At 40.6% G+C, this 21,227-nt stretch overlaps 1 protein-coding gene across 3 annotated transcripts in view; it reads left to right on the top strand.

Annotated features, from left to right (window-relative positions):
• Positions 1-21,227, top strand: part of xrn1 (5'-3' exoribonuclease 1) — a 40,019-nt gene that overhangs the window by 5,135 nt on the left and 13,657 nt on the right. For all 3 annotated transcript variants that reach the window (XM_080777545.1, XM_080777547.1, XM_080777546.1), the window contains exons 6-24: positions 369-457; positions 603-690; positions 1,710-1,878; positions 2,044-2,111; positions 2,317-2,454; positions 2,885-3,069; positions 3,623-3,712; positions 4,354-4,510; positions 5,127-5,246; positions 6,032-6,201; positions 13,650-13,767; positions 14,126-14,221; positions 15,213-15,316; positions 16,427-16,561; positions 17,634-17,796; positions 19,002-19,115; positions 19,547-19,645; positions 20,670-20,785; positions 21,041-21,187. In XM_080777545.1, coding sequence (XP_080633671.1) covers positions 369-457; positions 603-690; positions 1,710-1,878; positions 2,044-2,111; positions 2,317-2,454; positions 2,885-3,069; positions 3,623-3,712; positions 4,354-4,510; positions 5,127-5,246; positions 6,032-6,201; positions 13,650-13,767; positions 14,126-14,221; positions 15,213-15,316; positions 16,427-16,561; positions 17,634-17,796; positions 19,002-19,115; positions 19,547-19,645; positions 20,670-20,785; positions 21,041-21,187 — 2,366 coding nt within the window. The remainder of the gene's footprint in view (positions 1-368; positions 458-602; positions 691-1,709; positions 1,879-2,043; positions 2,112-2,316; positions 2,455-2,884; positions 3,070-3,622; positions 3,713-4,353; positions 4,511-5,126; positions 5,247-6,031; positions 6,202-13,649; positions 13,768-14,125; positions 14,222-15,212; positions 15,317-16,426; positions 16,562-17,633; positions 17,797-19,001; positions 19,116-19,546; positions 19,646-20,669; positions 20,786-21,040; positions 21,188-21,227) is intronic.

A 21,227-nucleotide genomic window follows, 5' to 3' on the forward strand; every position in this document is an offset into this window, starting at 1 on the left:
TCCAGCTCCATTGAGTCTCCATATAACTTGATTTTAAAAGCCCTGTATCTCTAAAGCTTCGAGCGCTGTCCATGTTTAGCCGTCGCGCATCCCGACGATTGTAAATCATTTGTGACTTTGTCTCGCATCACGCCGGGCATGTAACCGTTTCTTCTGACGAGAGCTAAGGGGTATGAGCTAATATTACTGATCACTGTGCTCACAACAACAGCCCCCACCTCACTGATAACCCGGAAATTAAACAGAGGAGCATAGAGTGAGAGTGGACGGATGGCACAGGTTGGGTGTGCTTATGCTACCACCTAGCGGCCATCCAAAGAATTAAGATCCTGTGGACCAAGGACTGTGCTAAGTTTCTCTTTTTGTAGATCATGTTAGGTCTGACCAGCCATGAGCCTCACTTCTCCCTGCTTAGAGAAGAGGTCCGCTTTGGAGGTGGAAAGAAATCACAGAAGAGGTCAGTGTTGTTGTTGTTGTCAGTCATAGCTTTTATGCTTTTATTTTCTTAGTTTTCTCATGAGGATGTTCAACATCATTGTCTCTGCTCATATTCTCTTCTACATTGCTCTGGTTTCTTCTCCACGCTCTCCAATCTCTTGTAGGATAACGGCTCCAGAGGAGACTACCTTCCACTTGCTGCACCTGTCTCTGATGAGGGAATACATAGACTACGAGTTCTCAGACCTCAGGGTGAGAGTCATCCACATGCTACTCAAGTGGACTTCCCTGCGAACTGTACAGAAACATTGTTGAAGAAGAACCACTTGTGGACAGATTTCGTGTTTTGAATCTCTGTCCATGTATGCTTGACGAAGGCCTACGACCGAAAACACATTTTTGACCCTAAATCCCATTGTATCTCCTCAAAATGTGGAAATGTCGTTTGACTTCATTGTAATCTCAATATACACAAGGTATTTATCTGCCACAATTTATGATCTCCTCGTATCAGAACTAGGGATGGGTCCGATTAAACGATTATCGTTAATAGGACCCGAAATCGATTATGAAAATCAACAATCGATCAGTGTTTTTTTTTTTTTTTTTTTTTAATCTGTTGGAAAGGCAATATTGTCATCCAAACAGGACAGGGCTATAGGCCTACCAAAGTGTGCCTGGGATGTGTCTGTGTAGCTCATAGAGTATTAAAAGGATAGAGACTGATCTGGCACAAAGCTCCGCCCCCCCCTCGCTATTCATGTCATTTGAAAGATGGAGTTAGTAACCACCAAATGGACCCTTATTAACGCTCAAGAGTAAAAGTTGTTAATCATCTACATCAGGGGTTCCCAAACTTTTTTGACTTAGGTACCCCTTGGGGGAAGATTTTTTTTATTTGTAGGGTTCATTAAAAACAAAACGATTAATCGTTAATATTGAATTATACAAATCGATTTTCATTTGACACATTTACACATCCCTAATCAGAACAACATGATTTAGGCTCCAAATTAGCAAAGTGTTCCGTTCAAGTTTGTGGAAGTTATGGCACCCCCTGATTTCTGGCCAAACATACAGCACAACATTTCTGTTTTATGGACAACAAAACCTGTTAAAATGTACAAAGTTTCACACAACTTTCACACAATTTACAAGTTCTGGAATAGATTTGAAAATACATTTCCATGATTGCGTTTCAGGACATATTACTCAAATACCATTGCGCCACAATGCATAATGTTCTGATTGTATCTTCCTATGTTTTCCAGAATGAGATTAACTTTGAGTATGATCTGGAGAGGATCATAGACGACTGGATTCTGATGGGATTTCTGGTCGGAAACGACTTCATCCCACACCTTCCTCACCTCCACATCAGCCACGACGCACTGCCTATGCTGTACAAGACCTACATCAGTGTACTGCCCTCAGTGGGGGGTGAGTTATATACATAGTACAGTAAAACATATTTGACTAAATCCATACCACATCTATATATCGCTGCATATCTACATTCCCTGCTCCGTCCAAACCTGACTGTGTGATCATGGAACCGTATAAGCTTCACCTACAAATAGTTTTTCTTCCCCTGTTGTGATGCAGGCTACCTGAATGAAAATGGCCACCTGAACATGCGAAACTTTGAGAAGTACCTGGAGAAGTTGGCTGAGGTGAGGCTGGTTGTTACAATCCAATTACTTGAAACGGGAAGGGAAATTGATGTTAATTGGGGAGAGCGGCTAAATATAATTAATAAAGGTTTCCTTGGGTTAAGTTATTGCAGGACTGAGGATGTTATCTGTTTTTTTCTCCATTTCCTTTGGAGCTGGAAGGAAATTATACGTAATTTTCATTGCTCTTCTCTCTTTTTCCCAGTTTGACCGAGAACATTTCAACGAGGTGTTTGTCGACCTGAAGTGGTTCGAGAGCAAGGTTGGCAACAAGTACCTTAACGAGGCGGCTGGGCTGGCTGCAGAGGAGGAAGCCAGTGTCAAGAGCAACAAGAAGAGAGAGGTAGGCTACGCACAGCCTATGGCACCACACGCACGCACACAGTCCTGCCCTGCAGACATTTAGATACATTTACATTTCATTTAAGAACACTCACGGAAAAGCTCCATCTGCACCAGTGTTTCATTTATTTAGAATCGGAATCATCTTTCACTTCACAGTTTTAACATGCCAAAAAAGTGGGTGAAATTATCTTTTGTGCATAGTTCCCATCGTGTTATTTTTCCAAGAAACAACGAGAAGAAGCGAAGGCAAGAAAGAATATTTTAGAAGCTTTGTTCCACACACAGACGGCACACTCGTAGGGTCTCTCGTTGCTATTTTACAAACGGCACAGCTCTAGGATCTCTCTTATCTTATTTACAGTACAAACAAGTAAGTATTTACAGTACAAACAAGTGTGTGTGTGTGTGTGTGTGTGTGTGTTGTGCAGGACACAGCCCTCTGTCTTGCAGCGCTGGCGTCGTCAGATGGGGAGGAGACGGCCGGAGGAGGCAAAAGGGGAAGAGGGGCTGTGATGGAGGAGGATGAGGGGGAAGACGATCTATTTGAGACGGAGTTCCGTCAGCACAAACGCACCTACTACATGACCAAGATGGAAGTGGATGTGGTTTCCGAGTGAGTCCGCACACACAAGCGTACACGCACGCTAAAGCTAAAGTTTCCCAAACACTTTTTATGAGTCCCTTTATTTTTTTGTTTCCTACATTTTTGTTTTTAATTATAATTTCCAAACATTTTCAAAAATCATTCCCAAAAAAAGCTAAATAATTCATGAATTAATAACAAAATGCAATGATTTCTTTCAGTAATGTCCTGAAGAAATGAAAGAAAAATCTAAGAAAATTCCATAAATTAGAACAAATATTTGTAGTGAAATTAGCCGATCTTCAAGCTCACAATGTGTCGCTTTGTGTCATGTTGTGAGCTTGTAGATCTGCTATTTTTACTAGTTGGGTCCCGGGCCAATATCTAATTTCTGTTTTTGGGTCACGGGCTGAAAGGTTTTCTAACCACTGCACTAAAGGAAAGTGATCACTCATGTTAACTGAGGAAGTGTTTTACCTGCTGGCATACAAGTAGGTTGTCACTCCAACATTAATGTCCAACTGTTATGAATATGTTTACAATGTCACTGGATCTAAATATGTTTTCACTGTCCTGTGTGAAGTGAGTTCCTAGCCAACCAGGCCAAGTGTTACGTGGAAGGAATCCAGTGGATTCTCCACTACTATTACCATGGAGTTCAGTCCTGGAGCTGGTAAGAACAACAACTCTTTTTCATTTTCACACTTTGCTCTTGGTGAATTTGTTTTCAACCCAACTGCGCATTATTATTGCCTCAAAGCGATGTACCATTATTTGGTCAACTATTGCTAGGTAAGATGCCTGTATGCTCGACCCACATAGACAATCAGTGCAAATTAACGGCAGCTGTAAACACTGTCTTTGATGTATGGTATGCGTTTGTCCCTCTCATTATTAACTCCTGGACCCGAGTTTCCCGACTTCAATGATTAAGACCTCTTTCCCTGCCGTTTTATTGGGCGATTTTGATAACGTTTGACATATGAGGTTTTCCGCGGGCACATTGTGATACATACTGTACGTCACACGTTTGGATCACGTGACCGGAAGAAAGCAACTGACGCTCGCTTCTGAGGGATGCTGGGTGACAGAGTCTCCAATGCAATGCTATGGACAATGATGGCAGCCTGCGAGCGGAGCTTGTCACTGGCGATTGTGGAATATCTTCCGACATTAGGACAAGGGGTCGCACTATTTTAAGGCGTAAATTGTACCATCTTAGAGTTAAATGAGGATTGATTTGACTGTGTAATGATCACGTAGTGATTACAGCATACATGCATCTATCTAAAATGTCCCCCTCCGTGTCTCCAGGTACTACCCCTTCCACTATGCTCCGTTCCTGTCTGACATCAGGAACATCTCTGGCTTAAAGCTGACCTTTGACCTGGCGAAACCCTTCATGCCCTTTGAACAGCTGCTGGGTGTCCTTCCTGCAGCTAGCAAGGACCTGCTACCAGAGAGCTACAGGGTAAGACGCATGGGGGGGGGGGGGCATGTGTTTGGTCCGAGTCCTACAGTCATGAGTCCGACACCCTACCCAAAACCCAACCCTAAATCTAACCTAACCTCACAGGAAGCCACGAGTTAGCCTTAACCTGCCACTGGTTAGTTGTAAACAGCCACGTGTGTCGGGAGTCACAGGTTAGTTTTAACCTGCCACGCGTGAATTTTAACCCGCTGCACGGGTTAGTTGAAACCGGCAGCTCATGTCGGGAGTAAAGGTGTTGTTGAACTAATGCTTGTCGGACTGTTAGTAACACACACACACACACACACACACACACACACACACACACACACACACACACACACAGTTTTCACTGTATATTAGCACATAATGTCATATTCCTGCTGCATTTACCCATCAAAACTAGCAGGAGCTAGTGTGCAGCTGAGTGCTACTAGTACAGTTCTCTGGAGCAGTTTGTGGCACAAGTGTTTTGCTCAGGGCCCCCATCCATCAATTACCCAATATCTGTGTAATTGATGGATGAAGTGAACTTTTATGAATCTTTCATGCTTTCCACTGTATCTTTAGTGGTTTTACTCATTACACGTTTAAAAAAATGACATGTTCTTTTCAGCACCTGATGACCAGTGAAAGCTCGCCCATTATTGAGAACTACCCCCTGGACTTTAAAACGGACCTCAATGGCAAACAGCAGGAATGGGAGGCTGTGGTGCTCATTCCCTTTATAGACGAGGTATGCACAAAATCATTTATTTTACAAGGAAAGGACGAACAGAGCTTCAGACATTTAATGCCTGATTTATACTCTGATGCTCGTCGTGTCGCACACCAAAGATCGCAGATCCCAAAGTATCACACTGTGACACGGGGTGAGATTGTAGATCTGCTACTTTTGTTGTGCGACACTGGCCCGGAACTATTTAATTGTTGTTGTTTTTTTTTTCAAGATCTTATCTCTTTAGAAACTAATGCTGTGTTAGTAGTTCAGTAATAATGTAATTTGACCTCAAACTAATTGCAAAAGAGTTTGTTTCTTTTGCAATTAGTTTGAGGTTGATCCTGTATTTTCCATATATTTCCTGTACTATAGAGACAGTTCATATGCAGGTCACACAACACAAAAAGATAGTAGCCTACAAAATAAAAGAAACACAAACGGGGAATTCTCCCTCTTCTTTTTTTTTTAATGATGTCATAGACTGCCACTGGTCACATGAAATCATAGATCAACATGTAGCTATGCCGTTACCAGACCCCATCTGGTCTAATGCTGCGTTCACACGGGCAGATGCAAAGCTACAGTCTACCATTCATTGTCAATGGAAGCCAGCGACGTGAAGATGCATCCGACGTTTTGTAGCTTAAGCTACAACAGCTACAAATACAATGTGTAGCTTTGCATCTTTGTATCTTTTGCATCTTCCCGTGTGAACGCGGCATGAGAAATCTCTCGATTGACGTCCCTTCATAGTTAGTAAGACAAACGACAATGTGTGCTGTGCGTGCGTATGTGTTCAGAGATGCCTGCTGGCAGCTATGGAGCCCTTCAATGACAAGATGACGAGAGCAGAAAAGGCCAGGAACCATCATACCGAGTGTGCCGTCTACACACACGACCCCGATATGGACTTCACGTACACCTCCACCCTGCCCGAGCTGTTCCCCAACATCACACACTGTCATGTCAGGTACACACACAGGAATAAGGGCACTCAAACGGATTAGTGCTGATTTTGACAGCAAATTTAGATTTCAGTTTAGTCATGGACTTTGGAATTTGGAATTTAGTTTTATTCATATTTTTGTCATCTGAAAGGTTTTAGTGTCTAATTTTAGTCGACTAAATTTAAGTTGATTAAACTAAAATGTATTTTGGTGGTCCTTGATGGCGTTGTAATGGCTGAAAATTGCCGATCTACAAGCTCACAATGCGTTGAGCTGTGAGCATGTGATATGTTGTGAGCTTGTAGATTTATTGTCAGCTTTCAAACGAGCATAAAATGACTTGTCCTTTAGTTCTACTGGACCTCTTCTCCACTACTCCCTCCCTAACATTTTGAGTCTAGTTAGTGTGGTTGCCTCTGGCAACCAGACTCTTGTAACTGTAACACTTTATTGTGGGCTCGCTACAGCGAGCACACACTAGTTATTGCCAACCTATGTTTATTTGTGGGCTCGCTACAGCGAGCACACACTAGTTATTGCCAGCCTATATTTATAATTCTTCTTTATTTATTCCACCCGTTTTTTTGACACCCTACTACTTCCACATACTTTATGCTAGAAATTTAGTTCAAACTTCAAACTGTTCAGCTCTTTGAAGTGATTGTGGCTTGTATTTTTATTTTTACAAAGTTTTATACTTTTTATACTTTTTATACTTTTTAACTTTTTTTAACATCCTTTATAATGAGAGTCGATGGAAGAAAGGTCCCATTTTTCACAGTTAACTTTTTTGAGCTCTTATTACTCCGTCATACTTTCACTTTGAAACTTCATTCAAACTTTATAATGTTCATCTATCTTTGAACTTTCATTGGTGAAAAAGTTGTTTTGAAAAAGTTTATACTTTTTAAAATATTTAACTTTATTCATAGTTTTTCCCTCCCATTGACAATGTATGGGATTTATCTCTAAATCAAGCTCACTTTTGCAGCCTCATTACTCTGGCATACTTTGTCGTAGAAACGTGATTTAAACTTTAGAACGCTCACACGACTCTGGACTTTTTCGTGGTTCAAACCGTATTCGAATACGTTAAACGGTTTTTCCGAAATCGCAGTTCAATCGCAGGCCGTTTCGCGTAATTAGTGCCATTTTAGAGTGCGGGCCTTCTTTGACTAGAGTGTGGAGACTGAAATTCTTTCCTTGAAAATTTACCAAACAAATTGTCGTCCCGGCCAAAGTATTCATTTTACACGCATGTTCTTTTGTCATTTTGTAGCCACACATGTCCTCTTTCACACAATGTGACCACCAAAGCACAGAGACATACAGAATGTGAACTACGGCCTTTTAAGTGACACAAAAACAGTCAATCTGCTCATTGACCTCCATTGTATAATTCTTACGAGGAAATTATCGCGCTGACAATTCTTAACTCGCTCTTATAACCACATTTTCAATCGTACCAACACCACAATCGCACATGGTGTACCTCAATATCTCAGGCCACTCACAGTGAAAAAAATATTTGCATTCGACTTTTACTTTTTGCGATAGAGCAATTTGTTCGGGCATAGTTTCCTCCATCCAGGACCATTGAAATCTCCCAGTCATAGTGCTGGCAAGTAGTAGAACTCTTTTACTTCCACAGCTGAGACATATAAGGGCTTAATTACAGGGCTTGACATTAAAGTTACAAGATCTCAATGAGTTGCTCTGCGATACCTTGTGAGCTTGTAGGTCTGCTATTTGTGCAATTAGGCTAGACACATGCAAGTGCACGCACGCACGCACACACACACCCTGTCTTCGCACGCACGCACGCACGCATGCACACACACACACACCCTGTCTTCCTATTGGCTGGCCTTTACACAGCTCTCGCAAGCGCACGCACGCACACACACACACACACCCTGTCTTCGCACGCACGCACACACACACCCTATCTTCCTATTGGCTGGCCTTTACACAGCTCTCGCAAGAGCACGCGTGCTCGCAAGAGCACGCACGCACACACACACCCTGTCTTCCTATTGGCTGGCCTTTACACAGCTCTCGCAAGCGCACGCACGCACGCACGCACGTACGCACGCACGCACACACGCACGAAAAAAAATGAAAACATTTTTTTTTTTTTTTTTTTTTTAATTAAAATTTGAAAAAAAATGAAAAAAATTGAAAAAAATTGAAAAAAAATTGAAAAAAATTGAAAAAAATTGAAAAAAATTGAAAAAAATGAAAACTTAAAAAAAAATTACTTATTAAGAAAAAACTTCAACTTTTTTTTTTTTTTTTACTTAAGAAAAAACTTAAACTTTTTTTTTTTTTTTTTACTTAAAAAGAATAAACTTGGATTTTTTTAATAAAGTTTTTTTTTTTTTTACTTTAAAGAAAAACTTTTAAAAACACTTCTACAACTTCCACATACTTTATTCCGCTTTATGCAGTTATTTATGCTTAAACTATAGTTTTTCCAAATGTTCATACTTTTTAAAACTTTTACTTCAGCTTTAATACATTTTCTACTTTTGTTTACAATATGCTACAGTCCCGAAATTTTGATTATGGATTTAGACCACCAATGGGAACACTATTACTCCGGTCCCCGAGTTTCAAACTTGACACGGCAAAAACGTTATACATTGCAATTTATGCGAGCCCACGCAGTTTCTACAGGAACTGCCTTTCTAGTTATTCTTTATTCCGCCGTTTTTTTTGACACCCTACTACTTCCACATACTTTATGCTAGAAATTTTGTTCAAACTTCAAACTGTTCAGCTCTTTGAAGTGATTGTGGCTTGTATTTTTATTTTTACAAAGTTTTATACTTTTTATACTTTTTATACTTTTTAACTTTTTTTTACATCCTTTATAATGAGAGTCGATGGAAGAAAGGTCCCATTTTTCACAGTTAACTTTTTTGAGCTCTTATTACTCCGTCATACTTTCACTTTGAAACTTCATTCAAACTTTATAATGTTCATCTATCTTTGAACTTTCATTGGTGAAAAAGTTGTTTTGAAAAAGTTTATACTTTTTAAAATATTTAACTTTATTTATAGTTTTTGCCTCCCATAGACAATGAATGGGATTTATCTCTAAATCAACCTCACTTTTGCAGCCTCATTACTCTGGCATACTTTGTCGTAGAAACGTGATTTAAACTTTAGAACGCTCACACGACTCTGGACTCTGGACGGTTCAAACCGTATTCGAATACGTTAAACGGTTTTTCCGAAATCGCAGTTCAATCGCAGGCCGTTTCGCGTAATTAGTGCCATCTTAGAGTGCGGGGCTTCTTTGACTAGAGTGTGGAGACTGAAATTCTTTCCTTGAAAATTTACCAAACAAATTGTCGTCCCGGCCAAAGTATTCATTTTACACGCATGTTCTTTGGTCATTTTGTAGCCACACATGTCCTCTTTCACACAATGTGACCACCAAAGCACAGAGACATACAGAATGTGAACTACGGCCTTTTAAGTGACACAAAAACAGTCAATCTGCTCATTGACCTCCATTGTATAATTCTTACGAGGAAATTATCGCGCTGACAATTCTTAACTCGCTCTTATAACCACATTTTCAATCGTACCAACACCACAATCGCACATGGTGTACCTCAATATCTCAGGCCACTCACAGCGAAAAAAATATTTGCATTCGACTTTTACTTTTTGCGATAGAGCAATTTGTTCGGGGCATAGTTTCCCCCCATTCAGAACCATTGTAATCTCCCAGTCATAGTACTGGCATAGAACTTGGAAGTCTTTTACTTCCACAGCTGAGACATATAAGGGCTTAATTACAGGGCTGACATTAAAGTTACAAGATCTCAATGAGTTGCTCTGCGATACCTTGTGAGCTTGTAGGTCTGCTATTTGTGCAATTAGGCTAGACACATGCAAGCGCGCGCACGCACGCACGCACGCACACACACACACACCCTGTCTTCGCACGCACATACGTACACACCCTGTCTTCCTATTGGCTGGCCTTTACACAGCTCTCGCAAGAGCACGCACGCACACACGCACACACACACCCTGTCTTCCTATTGGCTGGCCTTTACACAGCTCTCGCAAGCGCACGCTTTTAAAAACACTTCTACAACTTCCACATACTTTATTCCGCTTTATGCAGTTATATATGCTTAAACTATAGTTTTTCCAAATGTTCATACTTTTTTAAACTTTTACTTCAGCTTTAATACATTTTCTACTTTTGTTTACAATATGCTACAGTCCCGAAATTTTGATTATGGATTTAGACCACCAATGGGAACACTATTACTCCGGGCCCCGAGTTTCAAACTTGACACGGCAATAACTTTATACATTGCATTTTATGCGAGCCCACGCAGTTTCTACAGGAACTGCTTTCTAGTTGTGGGCTCGCTACAGCGAGCACACACTAGTTATTGCCAGCCTATATTTATACTTCTTATGTTTCTTTATTCCGCCGTTTTTTTGACACCCTACTACTTCCACATACTTTATGCTAGAAATTTTGTTCAAACTTCAAACTGTTCAGCTCTTTGAAGTGATTGTGGCTTGTATTTTTATTTTTACAAAGTTTTATACTTTTTATACTTTTTAACTTTTTAACTTTTTTTAACATCCTTTATAATGAGAGTCGATGGAAGAAAGGTCCCATTTTTCACAGTTAACTTTTTTGAGCTCTTATTACTCCGTCATACTTTCACTTTGAAACTTCATTCAAACTTTATAATGTTCATCTATCTTTGAACTTTCATTGGTGAAAAAGTTGTTTTGAAAAAGTTTATACTTTTTAAAATATTTAACTTTATTCATAGTTTTTCCCTCCCATTGACAATGTATGGGATTTATCTCTAAATCAAGCTCACTTTTGCAGCCTCATTACTCTGGCATACTTTGTCGTAGAAACGTGATTTAAACTTTAGAACGCTCACACGACTCTGGACTCTGGACGGTTCAAACCGTATTCGAATACGTTGAACGGTTTTTCCGAAATCGCAGTTCAATCGCAGGCCGTTTCGCGTAATTAGTGCCATTTTAGAGTGCGGGCCTTCTTTGACTAGAGTGTGGAGACTGAAATTCTTTCCTTGAAAATTTACCAAACAAATTGTCGTCCCGGCCAAAGTATTCATTTTACACGCATGTTCTTTTGTCATTTTGTAGCCACACATGTCCTCTTTCACACAATGTGACCACCAAAGCACAGAGACATACAGAATGTGAACTACGGCCTTTTAAGTGACACAAAAACAGCAAATCTGCTCATTGACCTCCATTGTATAATTCTTACGAGGATATTATCGCGCAGACAATTCTTAACTCGCTCTTATAACCACATTTTCAATCGTACCAACACCACAATCGCACATGGTGTACCTCAATATCTCAGGCCACTCACAGCGAAAAAAATATTTGCATTCGACTTTTACTTTTTGCGATAGAGCAATTTGTTCGGGGCATAGTTTTCCCCCCTTCAGAACCATTGTAATCTCCCAGTCATAGTACTGGCATAGAACTTGGAAGTCTTTTACTTCCACAGCTGAGACATATAAGGGCTTAATTACAGGGCTGACATTAAAGTTACAAGATCTCAATGAGTTGCTCTGCGATACCTTGTGAGCTTGTAGGTCTGCTATTTGTGCAATTGGCTGGCCTTTACACAGCTCTCGCAAGAGCACGCACGCACGCACACACGCACACACACACCCTGTCTTCCTATTGGCTGGCCTTTACACAGCTCTCGCAAGTGCACGCACGCACGCAAAAAAATGAAAAAAAGTATTTTTTCCAAAAAAAGTATTTTTTCCAAAAAAAGTATTTTTTCCAAAAAAAGTATTTTTTCCAAAAAAAGTATTTTTTCCAAAAAAAGTATTTTTTTGAAAAAAAGTATTATTTTGAAAAAAAAGTATTATTTTGAAAAAAAAGTAATTTTTTGAAAAAAAAGTAATTTTTTGAAAAAAAAAGTAATTTTTTGAAAAAAATGAAAACTTAAAAAAAAAAAAACTTTAACCTCTTTTTTTTTTTTTACTTAAAAGAAAAAACTTGAATTTTTTTAATAAAGATTTTTTTTTTTTCATTTAAAGAAAAACTTTTAAAAACACTTCTACAGCTTCCACATACTTTATTCCGCTTTATGCAGTTATTTATGCTTAAACTATAGTTTTTCCAAATGTTCATACTTTTTAAAACTTTTACTTCAGCTTTAATACATTTTCTACTTTTGTTTACAATATGCTACAGTCCCGAAATTTTGATTATGGATTTAGACCACCAATGGGAACACTATTACTCCGGTCCCCGAGTTTCAAACTTGACACGGCAAAAACTTTATACATTGCAATTTATGCGAGCCCACGCAGTTTCTACAGGAACTGCCTTTCTAGTTATTTTTCTTCCACTAGTCTTTATTTTGACGCACTACTCCTCCCTCAGTTTTGACTGTACGCACTTGAGCCATATGTCAAATTGACCGGAAAAATCGGGAATCGATGGCGTGTACTTTGCTAAGAGAAATGTTGTATAGTTTAATTGATATGAATTTATTAGTGAATTAAATTAGCCCATTGACTTCAATGGAAAAATGCAAAAAATCACATTCAAGTATTTTTTCCTCTGAGACTGTAAGCACTATAGTTACAAAACTTGGAGGAATATTTCCTAATTATCACTAAAATTAATTAAAAATATATATTTTTAGGTCGGCCTCATGGTGGCGCTATAACAGCCCACTTTACCTTTTGGCTCATAACTCTTGAACCGTATGTCGTAAAATCAAAATTATTTTTTCCCTGGATTCCTTGGGTCATGACGCATCTCCCCATATAGGCCACGCCCATTTCCGCCATGATGGATTTTCCGCCATTTTGAATTTTGTCCAAAACACACTTTTTGCTTTTCCTCCTACAGATTTTGTCCAAATCTCACAAAAATCTGTACACGTGATCTCTGGACCCATCCGATTAAAACACCAACTGCAGATTTTCGGTAGTGCGTATCGTTCGGCCGTAATCGTCTTCCGAAGTCAGTAGGAGGGGCCTATATCACGAAAAATGCCATAAATCACGAACGGAATGTCCAATCCATCCAAAATTTGAATCACATGTCCGGATGCAATTCCATTTTCATCCATAGGGGGCGCCGCAAACGCGATAAATGTAACCGTTTGTCGGAAAACCAGAATTTCGGGGGTTAAATCCCCTCCGAATTACTTACACACGATCTAAGGTGTGACTTGAAACTGTAACAGGCTGGCAATATCAGTGGGAGGGGTATATATATATGTAAGCCACTGCGGCAACCACACTCTGCAATTTTTTAAAATTGCGACCTCTACGAGGTTGTCTAGTTTTAATTTGTTGACGAAATTGTCAGTATATTTAGTTTTAGTCATCATAGCTTAGTTCTTATTTTGTTTTGTTATTTAGTATTTAACTGCTGCATTGTGGATTATTTGTCTGTGTGCTAACAGGCAAACTCCTGTCCCCATGGACGCCTGGTACGTGTCATTAGACCACGTGGGTCGTCGTATTGACCGCTCTGCTCTGTACTTCTGTGGTTTCCCTACCCTGCAACACATCAAACACAAGGTACATGTCTGTGTGTTCTGTCTGGCTGCGTGCGTGTGTGTCTTCTGTCTGCATGCCTGTGTGTGTGTTCTGTCTGCATGCCTGTGTGTGTCTTCTGAAGTTCTGTCTGCATGCCTATGTGTGTTCTGTCTGCATGCGTGTGTGTTCTGTCTGCATGCCTGCGTGTGTGTTCTGTCTGCATGCGTGTGTGTTCTATCTGCATACGTGTGTGTTCTGTCTGCATGTGTTGTTGGGTCCCGGGAGAATGTATAATATCTCTTTTCGGGTCACAGGCTAAAACGTTTGGGGCATGGTGAGGCTGCAGGTTGGCAATAGTGAGTGAGTTTCCTTTCATTCTCGTCTTCTTGTGTCTCTATAGTGGTACAAAAAGAAGAATGGAGTGATGGTGTTCCAACACAGCAGCAGAGGAGAGAACATGATGCTCGAGATCCTCTCCAGATTAGAGGCGGAGCCAGTGAGTGTGTGTGTGTGTGTGTTTGTGCGGGCGTGCGTGTGCACACAAGCGTGCTCACTAGAGCTAGAGTTATGTTATAACTCTTATTGATCCTTTAATAAAAGCTGATCTATGATTTTATTCAAATTGGCCTGAAAAAGAACACGTTGGGCACTTAACCCACTCCTACGCACCTGTCGCCTGTAGGTGTGTGCAAAAGCCTTGCTTTAAAAAAAATTGGCCTGAAAAATATATTAGAATTTTGAAAAGTTTGGGACATCGTGGAGGGCCATTCATTTCTAGAGGGACATTACTTGGAAACATTCTCATTGAACAAATAGTTGTTGATTGGATAGATTTTTAGCAAGAGTATGGACAAGATATTATGCACCCGCTCCATGCTAACAAGTAGGGCAGAAAAGACAACCTTTATTTATACAGTTGAATACAGTTGAGGGCAAGCCCTCATTTTCAATGTAGCCGAGGTTACAATACACAAAATACAGTAAAAAACAATACACCCAACACAGCATTATAAATGAGGATAAATTACAAAGGAACTTTATGCAGAACAACCATCAGTAAAATAAATCAATTGAAGCAGGAGCAATCACGGTGAAAAAACTGACCGGGAGGATGACAGGGAGCTCAGTTTTAACAGTTTTGGAGTTCATTCCACGAAGTTGGGCCATTGACAGAAAAATCTGTCTTGCCCAACTCTGTCTGAGTCTGAGGAACCTTGAGCCTTAAGAAATCACTAGAGCGGGTCTAATAGGTGCTATTGTTCAGTTCCAACATCAACAAATATAGTCAGGGAGAATCCCAACAATGGCTTTATATAAAAATAGGTGCCAATGCTTAGGTGCCAATGTCTATGCAGGCTTTTGATGATGTGTTTTTCTTTCTATAATATCTCTCTCTTTCATTCTAATCTCACCTCTTCACTTCCTGATCCTCCTCCTCGTCTTCGTTCCCCCCCCTCCCCCCCCCCTCCCTCTCTCTCTCTCTCTAGGTGTGTGAAGATGTAGCAGCACTTGTATTGGGGAAGTCTGTGTTTGTCAACTGGCCGCACCTAGAGGAAGCTCGCATCATTGCAGTGTCTGATGGAGAGGCTAAGTAAGCACCGCATCCTGATATGGCACTGTTTCCCCAAACAGTGGGTCAGACTCTGAACCTGTTTGCGGATCTTGACATTTTATTTTCTTTTTGTCATGTCATGTCATGTGAAAGCAGGGAATCAAAATTCAAATTGACATATTGGTTGTTCAGTTTGACCCACCAGTTTTGGAGATATGGCTTATAGAGTAATGTCTTGCGGAGAAACAGCAAGTTGAGAAAACAACAGCTTGAAATGTTCACATCTGTGGACTCATTACACCTAGCTGTTTAAGCATTTATTTCATATTTATGTCTATTTCAGCTCTGACATTATTGTCATAATGTCATTATTATATGACATTATTTCAGACATGCTCTAGTATGTGAAGAGTCTGCCTGACTGTGCTATTAACTCATTTTAACTCATTTTTCTCCTCTGTATCAAATCGAGTCACATTTGGTTTTAAATGATTAATTCAAAAGATTTTCAAAAAAACATTCCCCCCAAAAGCTAAACTTTTCATGAATTAATAACTAAATCCAATGATGTTTTGTTCAGTAATGTCATGAAGAAATGAAATAAATCTACAAACTTCCATAAATTAGAACAAATATTTAAGAAGTAGTGAAAATATTTGTTCAGATATTTTTACAAATATAATTTTGTACCGCTTCATGCCACGTTGGGAGCTTGTAGATCTGCTATTTTCACTAGTTTGGGTCCTGGGCGAATATCTAATTTCTGTTTTGGGCTGAAAAGTGTAGGAACCACTGTGATATTGGCAACACAAGCATAAAAAATTAGAATAAGAGTGAGAACTAAATGAGAACTAAATGGTGCTGACTCTTCCTATAATCCCCCCCATCTATTTTTCCATACTGTACGTTTTCCCCTTTTCTACTTTAACTGTACATATGATTTCCTTTCATTTTCATAGAAGTGTGTAATTGTACATCTTTAAATGTTCTGATGAATTGAAGACGGAGGACCCTGTCTTAGCGCTTTTTCTGGTTTTATCCTCGTAGCAGTTTTTGTATTGACTTGTGCTTTCGTTTGAAATGTATACCCATTCTACAAACTGAACACAATTTTCAATCAATGAATCTGAATGTTTTTGTTTTTTCCAGAATTTCCCTGAACGAGCCCCCCGGTGTCCAGAAGCTGTATCACAGGTCCTCCACTCCTCCCCCTACCAAGGTGTTCTACCTTTCTGACAAGGAGCAGAAGGACTGGCTCAAAGACGTCCAGGGAATCACAGAACAGTAAGGACGGGCAAGAGGGTTGCTCTTCTACTCCTCTACTCACTTGGATATGGCTTTATGCACACAGAATAACTCTTCCTACTGCTGGGCCACTTCTTTACTTCCTTCACAGGTGTTACCAATGGTATTAATTAAGGCTCTGTTCCATTTAGTGTACAGTGGTTTTCAAATATTTTAATTTCAAGGACCCCCATGAGTATACACACTCAAGGACACTTTGAGACCCACTGGTGTAGCAGAGTGTTTCCAGTGAGCCATCATACACAGTAGCAGCACCCTGACTCTGTTTGACTAGAATAGAACATGGAGCCTTCATTAGTATCATCTTTTTCACCTGTGAAGGAAGTAGGGAAGTGGCCCAAGTTCTATCCAAAATGGCGTGTATTGTATGCATGTATATAGCCCATTGCCAAACGTGCAATTCAGAACTGATTGCTATCATTGGTGTTAGCGCAGACATTTAAATTTGTTATAGACTACAGAGGATGGGCTATGACTATACCTTTAGGTTCTGAGGATGAGCAGAGCACTTTTGTCATTAAAGTTAAGTGCGGGCTAGCCTCGGTACCCATTCTGCTCAAAAAGAAAAGTCTGGGGAAGATTTGGCATAGGAAGGTAATCTACTTCCTTTTATTTCGCGAACCAATAACAGTGCTGTGTTTGTCAGTGTTCTCTGCTGTTTTCTCCCGGGGAGTGGAGGGGAGAAAGGGCAGGGGAGGGCGCCCAGATCAGTTAACCAATAGGATGCATCGCCGTCCTCACACCGGCACCAATAGAATCCCACCTTGTACTCGCTGCCTCTTCTAGGCCTCACATGAAATACCGGCTGGGAACGCAATATTATACTTTCCATAACCAAAAATTCACTGCAAAGGTTTGGTTCTCCAATCTGATGTTGTTGTCATTGCCCCTATTGCTACTAGAGAAAAAGCTATAAAGGAAACACTGGGTTATCATTTGAAAGGAAACTGGAGTTTGATGATAACAGAAGTATTTGTAGATTATCACTGCATATAATGTGCTCTTGTTATGTTCCATCGTAGTAAATTCATGTCATCTCGTCTCTTCTCAGCTACGGGAAAAGGAAAGGGATCATCGTCAACGAGACAGCTGTGGTTCTGTACGGTCAGCTGTTGACTGGACGGAAGTATGTGCCCCGAGCCAACGGAGTGGTGGAGCTAGAGAAGCAGTGGGCCAAACAGGTCCTGTGTTTCGCCTACCAGGTCGTGGTTAAGGTACGTGTTCTAATGTACTTGAGTAAAAGTATTGGTATCAAAATGTACTTTAACCCATTCTGACCTGAGATCAGATTCATATGAGGTTTCCACTGGACACACACTGGTCTGATTAACCCATTCTGACCTGAGATCAGATTCTAAAAAGGTCAGTCGTTCTTCGATTTTGCAAAAATAGCAGACCTACATATGAGCTTGTAGATCTGCTATTTTTCAATAGTTAAAGCATAACATAGTGCTAAACATAGGGTTAAAGTGCTAAAAGTATTGTGAGATCAGCTAGATGAGCTATTTTCAAATGACCAAAATGTATATAGTGCTCAAGAGGTTAATATGTTTTGTAATACCGGTAATCAAAATCTACAAAGTGACAAACTAGTGACTAAAAGTTTCAAATAAATGTAGTGGTCTAGTGGAGTACAATATTTGCCCTCTGAAATGTAGTGGAGTAGAAGTAAAGGTATTGAAAATTGGAAATACTCTAAAGTAAAAAGTACCTCAAAATTGTACTTAAGTACAGTACTTATGTAATGGGTAAAGTGGGATTGTCCAATCCTTCCATATGCATCCTACTGAAATCAAAGTAAATGGACATACACACCCCTTCTCTTGATTTATTTTTGATGGGCTTAATAGTCTAGTCCAACAGATAGATATGATTCAAACAGTGGCATTGAAATTAACCAAGGGTTAATTTAAGGTTTGGGTACCGAATAGTCTCGCGTAGCCAGACAACTATTCCACAATCTCCGAATGCTACATAGAGTCTGGAACGTCACCTCCCGCAATCCGAGTAATGAATCTTCCATTTCCGTTCACAAAAAAATCTTTCAGTTTTTATTATTTTATTTCCATTTCTGCTAAGCACCAAGCTATATTTGCTTTCTATTTATATTAAGATAAATGTGCGCGACTGTAAGGACGAAACAGAAGTGGGGGACTACTCTCCACTTCCTTTATTGCTTACTCCTCATGATAGAGCTTCCGTTGCTCCAGACTGTATGACACATTGACGTAAGCATTTTATTATTTGATAATTGCGAGAGGCAACAGTCTGGCAACGCGAGACTAGGTATCGAGCCCAGTGTCTGCCTCTGATGTATTTCAAGCCTCTGTCGCCATGACTTTAATATTTTGGCTTCTCCTCCTCTTTTAACCATATATCTATTCTCTCTGGCGCTTTACGCTCTCCGTGCATCATTCAGGACCTCAAGGCCTTTGACTCATCGTTGAGCCGCTTCAGGACCTTGGAAGAGCTGTTCCCCCCGACCACCACTGTCTTCATGGTGGGCAACCCCTACTACGGTGCCATAGGAGAGGTAACGTCTTCCTTTCCACTTCCATGTGTAACGGGACCAAGGCGGATAGACGGCTGGTCCCAACCTGTGTTTATTTATTTAATGTTGCCTTTTTTTCTGCAAAAGAGATAATAAATGCTCAGTATAACACTGCAACTGCACTCAACTGCACAGCAGCATGCGTTTCATAATTGAACAAACTGTCACAGTTGAAATCACATGAGAGTTCAGTTTACATGAGACTTGACACACACTCAGAAACTCTGTTCCCCTGGTGATACCTTGCCACCTACTGGTGATATACTGGTACTTCTTTTACACTTCTGCAATAATTAACTTCATCACAAATAAAACATAGAAAACCTTCAGTCACACCCACAAGGCTTGTTATTTGTACTACAACCGCACCTGCACCTAAAGGGCTCATCACTCTGAGTGTTTGGTGGAAACAGGTCCAAGAGTCCAGTGATGTCATCAAAGAAGGCCGGGTACGGGTGGTCTTCAGCGCGCCACACGAGCCACAGCTTGAAAACTTGATGCAGAACCAGCATGTAAGAGACACGCTTCGTGTGTGTGTGTGTGTGTGTGAGAGAGAAACATTTTACTGACATCCACACTTAACTTTTTAATCTCAATCAGAACACTTTTTAAATTGTAGGGATGCACCGATATGAAAATCTTTGGCCGATACCGATGTTTAAAATAAAAAAACAAATACGTCAAATAAGTAAATGTTCAGAATCTACAGCTTGGTAGGCTGCAGATAACCAGCACACCAACATAGCCAACACAAAATGTATGCTCATCAACAACAGATAGACATCGGCTACTGCCATCGGTTAATGTCAGTTTTATTTGCGGATGCCGATATTGACCGATGGCGGCAAATAATCGGCCGATACCGATGTGTGACCGATACGTCGATGCTGATCCCTATTAAAATGTAATGTATACAGTATGTCTATCTATTCTGTCCACCCATCTCTGTACAAGACCAGCTTGAAGTACACGATTGTTATTTGTTCTACAGAAATGCAGTGTGAAGTAGTCCTGAACTTCAGTGTGCTAGCGGTGCTCGGGTGGCACAGTGGTAAAGTCCCTGCCCACCACAGCAGAGAGGTTGTGGGTTCGAATCTGCCGTGGTTCAACCAGCTTTGTCGGGCGTCAGTCTGCACGAACACAATTCACCGTGCTCCCAAGGGGTCGGGCAGGGAGGGTGATAATTGGCATTGCATGTACTCCAGAGGGCTAGGGGGCGGCAGGTGTCAACGAGGAGGAGTAGCACGAAGGCTCTATATAATCTACAAAATAGAAAAGAAGTCTTAACCCCTTTTGGTGTTAGCATTATGTTATGCTTTAGCTATTGAAAAATAGCAGATCTACAAGCTCATAGCGCGCCACCGAGTGGCACGCTACGAGCTTGTAGGTCTGCTATTTTTGAAAGATCAAAGAACGACTGACATAGAAACATAGCTTTTTCAGAAAACTGTCTGAATGTAGAAAACATTTTTAGAATCTGATCTCGGGTCAAAACAAAGTACAGTCCTCCTGACTATGTTAGTGTATGTCCTACAGAAATACAGTGTGAAGTACAGTCCTGGCTACGTCCTGGCGTCTCGTCTCGGCATCACCAGCTACCTCGTCTCCCGCTTCTCCGGGAGCATCTTCATTGGCCGGGGCTGCAAGAAGAAGTGAGTGTTCGATCGATCGATCCGTCTGCAGGAAAAATGATTCCCAGTCGATGAGTCGTGTTTCTTCTCCCACATGTTTTACACACTGATATAAAAAAAGAACATAACATTTGCCTTTTTCCTTTCTGCACTCCCACACATTTGTATGTTCATTGCCTCGGTGCTCGTCACTCATATCTGTAACTGCTGCGTCAAACGGTGCCCCTCCTCTACTTTTTAATTGTTTGTCGCCGTCACTCTCGTTTTGTTTTGCAGTCCCTGCGGGGAGCAGAAGGTCAACGTCGGTTTGAATATGAAGTTTAATAAGAAGAACGAGGAGGTTCCTGGCTACACCAAGAGGACGGAGAAGGAGTGGCTCTACTCTTCTGCTGTGGAAGAACTACTGGCTGAATACCTGGACAGGTGTGTGTGTGTGTGGTGTAAGACTTAACCACTTGAACCT

The sequence above is a fragment of the Protomyctophum bolini genome (genome assembly GCF_963924005.1).
Source record: "Protomyctophum bolini genome assembly, chromosome: 12".
Classification (NCBI taxonomy): domain Eukaryota; kingdom Metazoa; phylum Chordata; class Actinopteri; order Myctophiformes; family Myctophidae; genus Protomyctophum; species Protomyctophum bolini.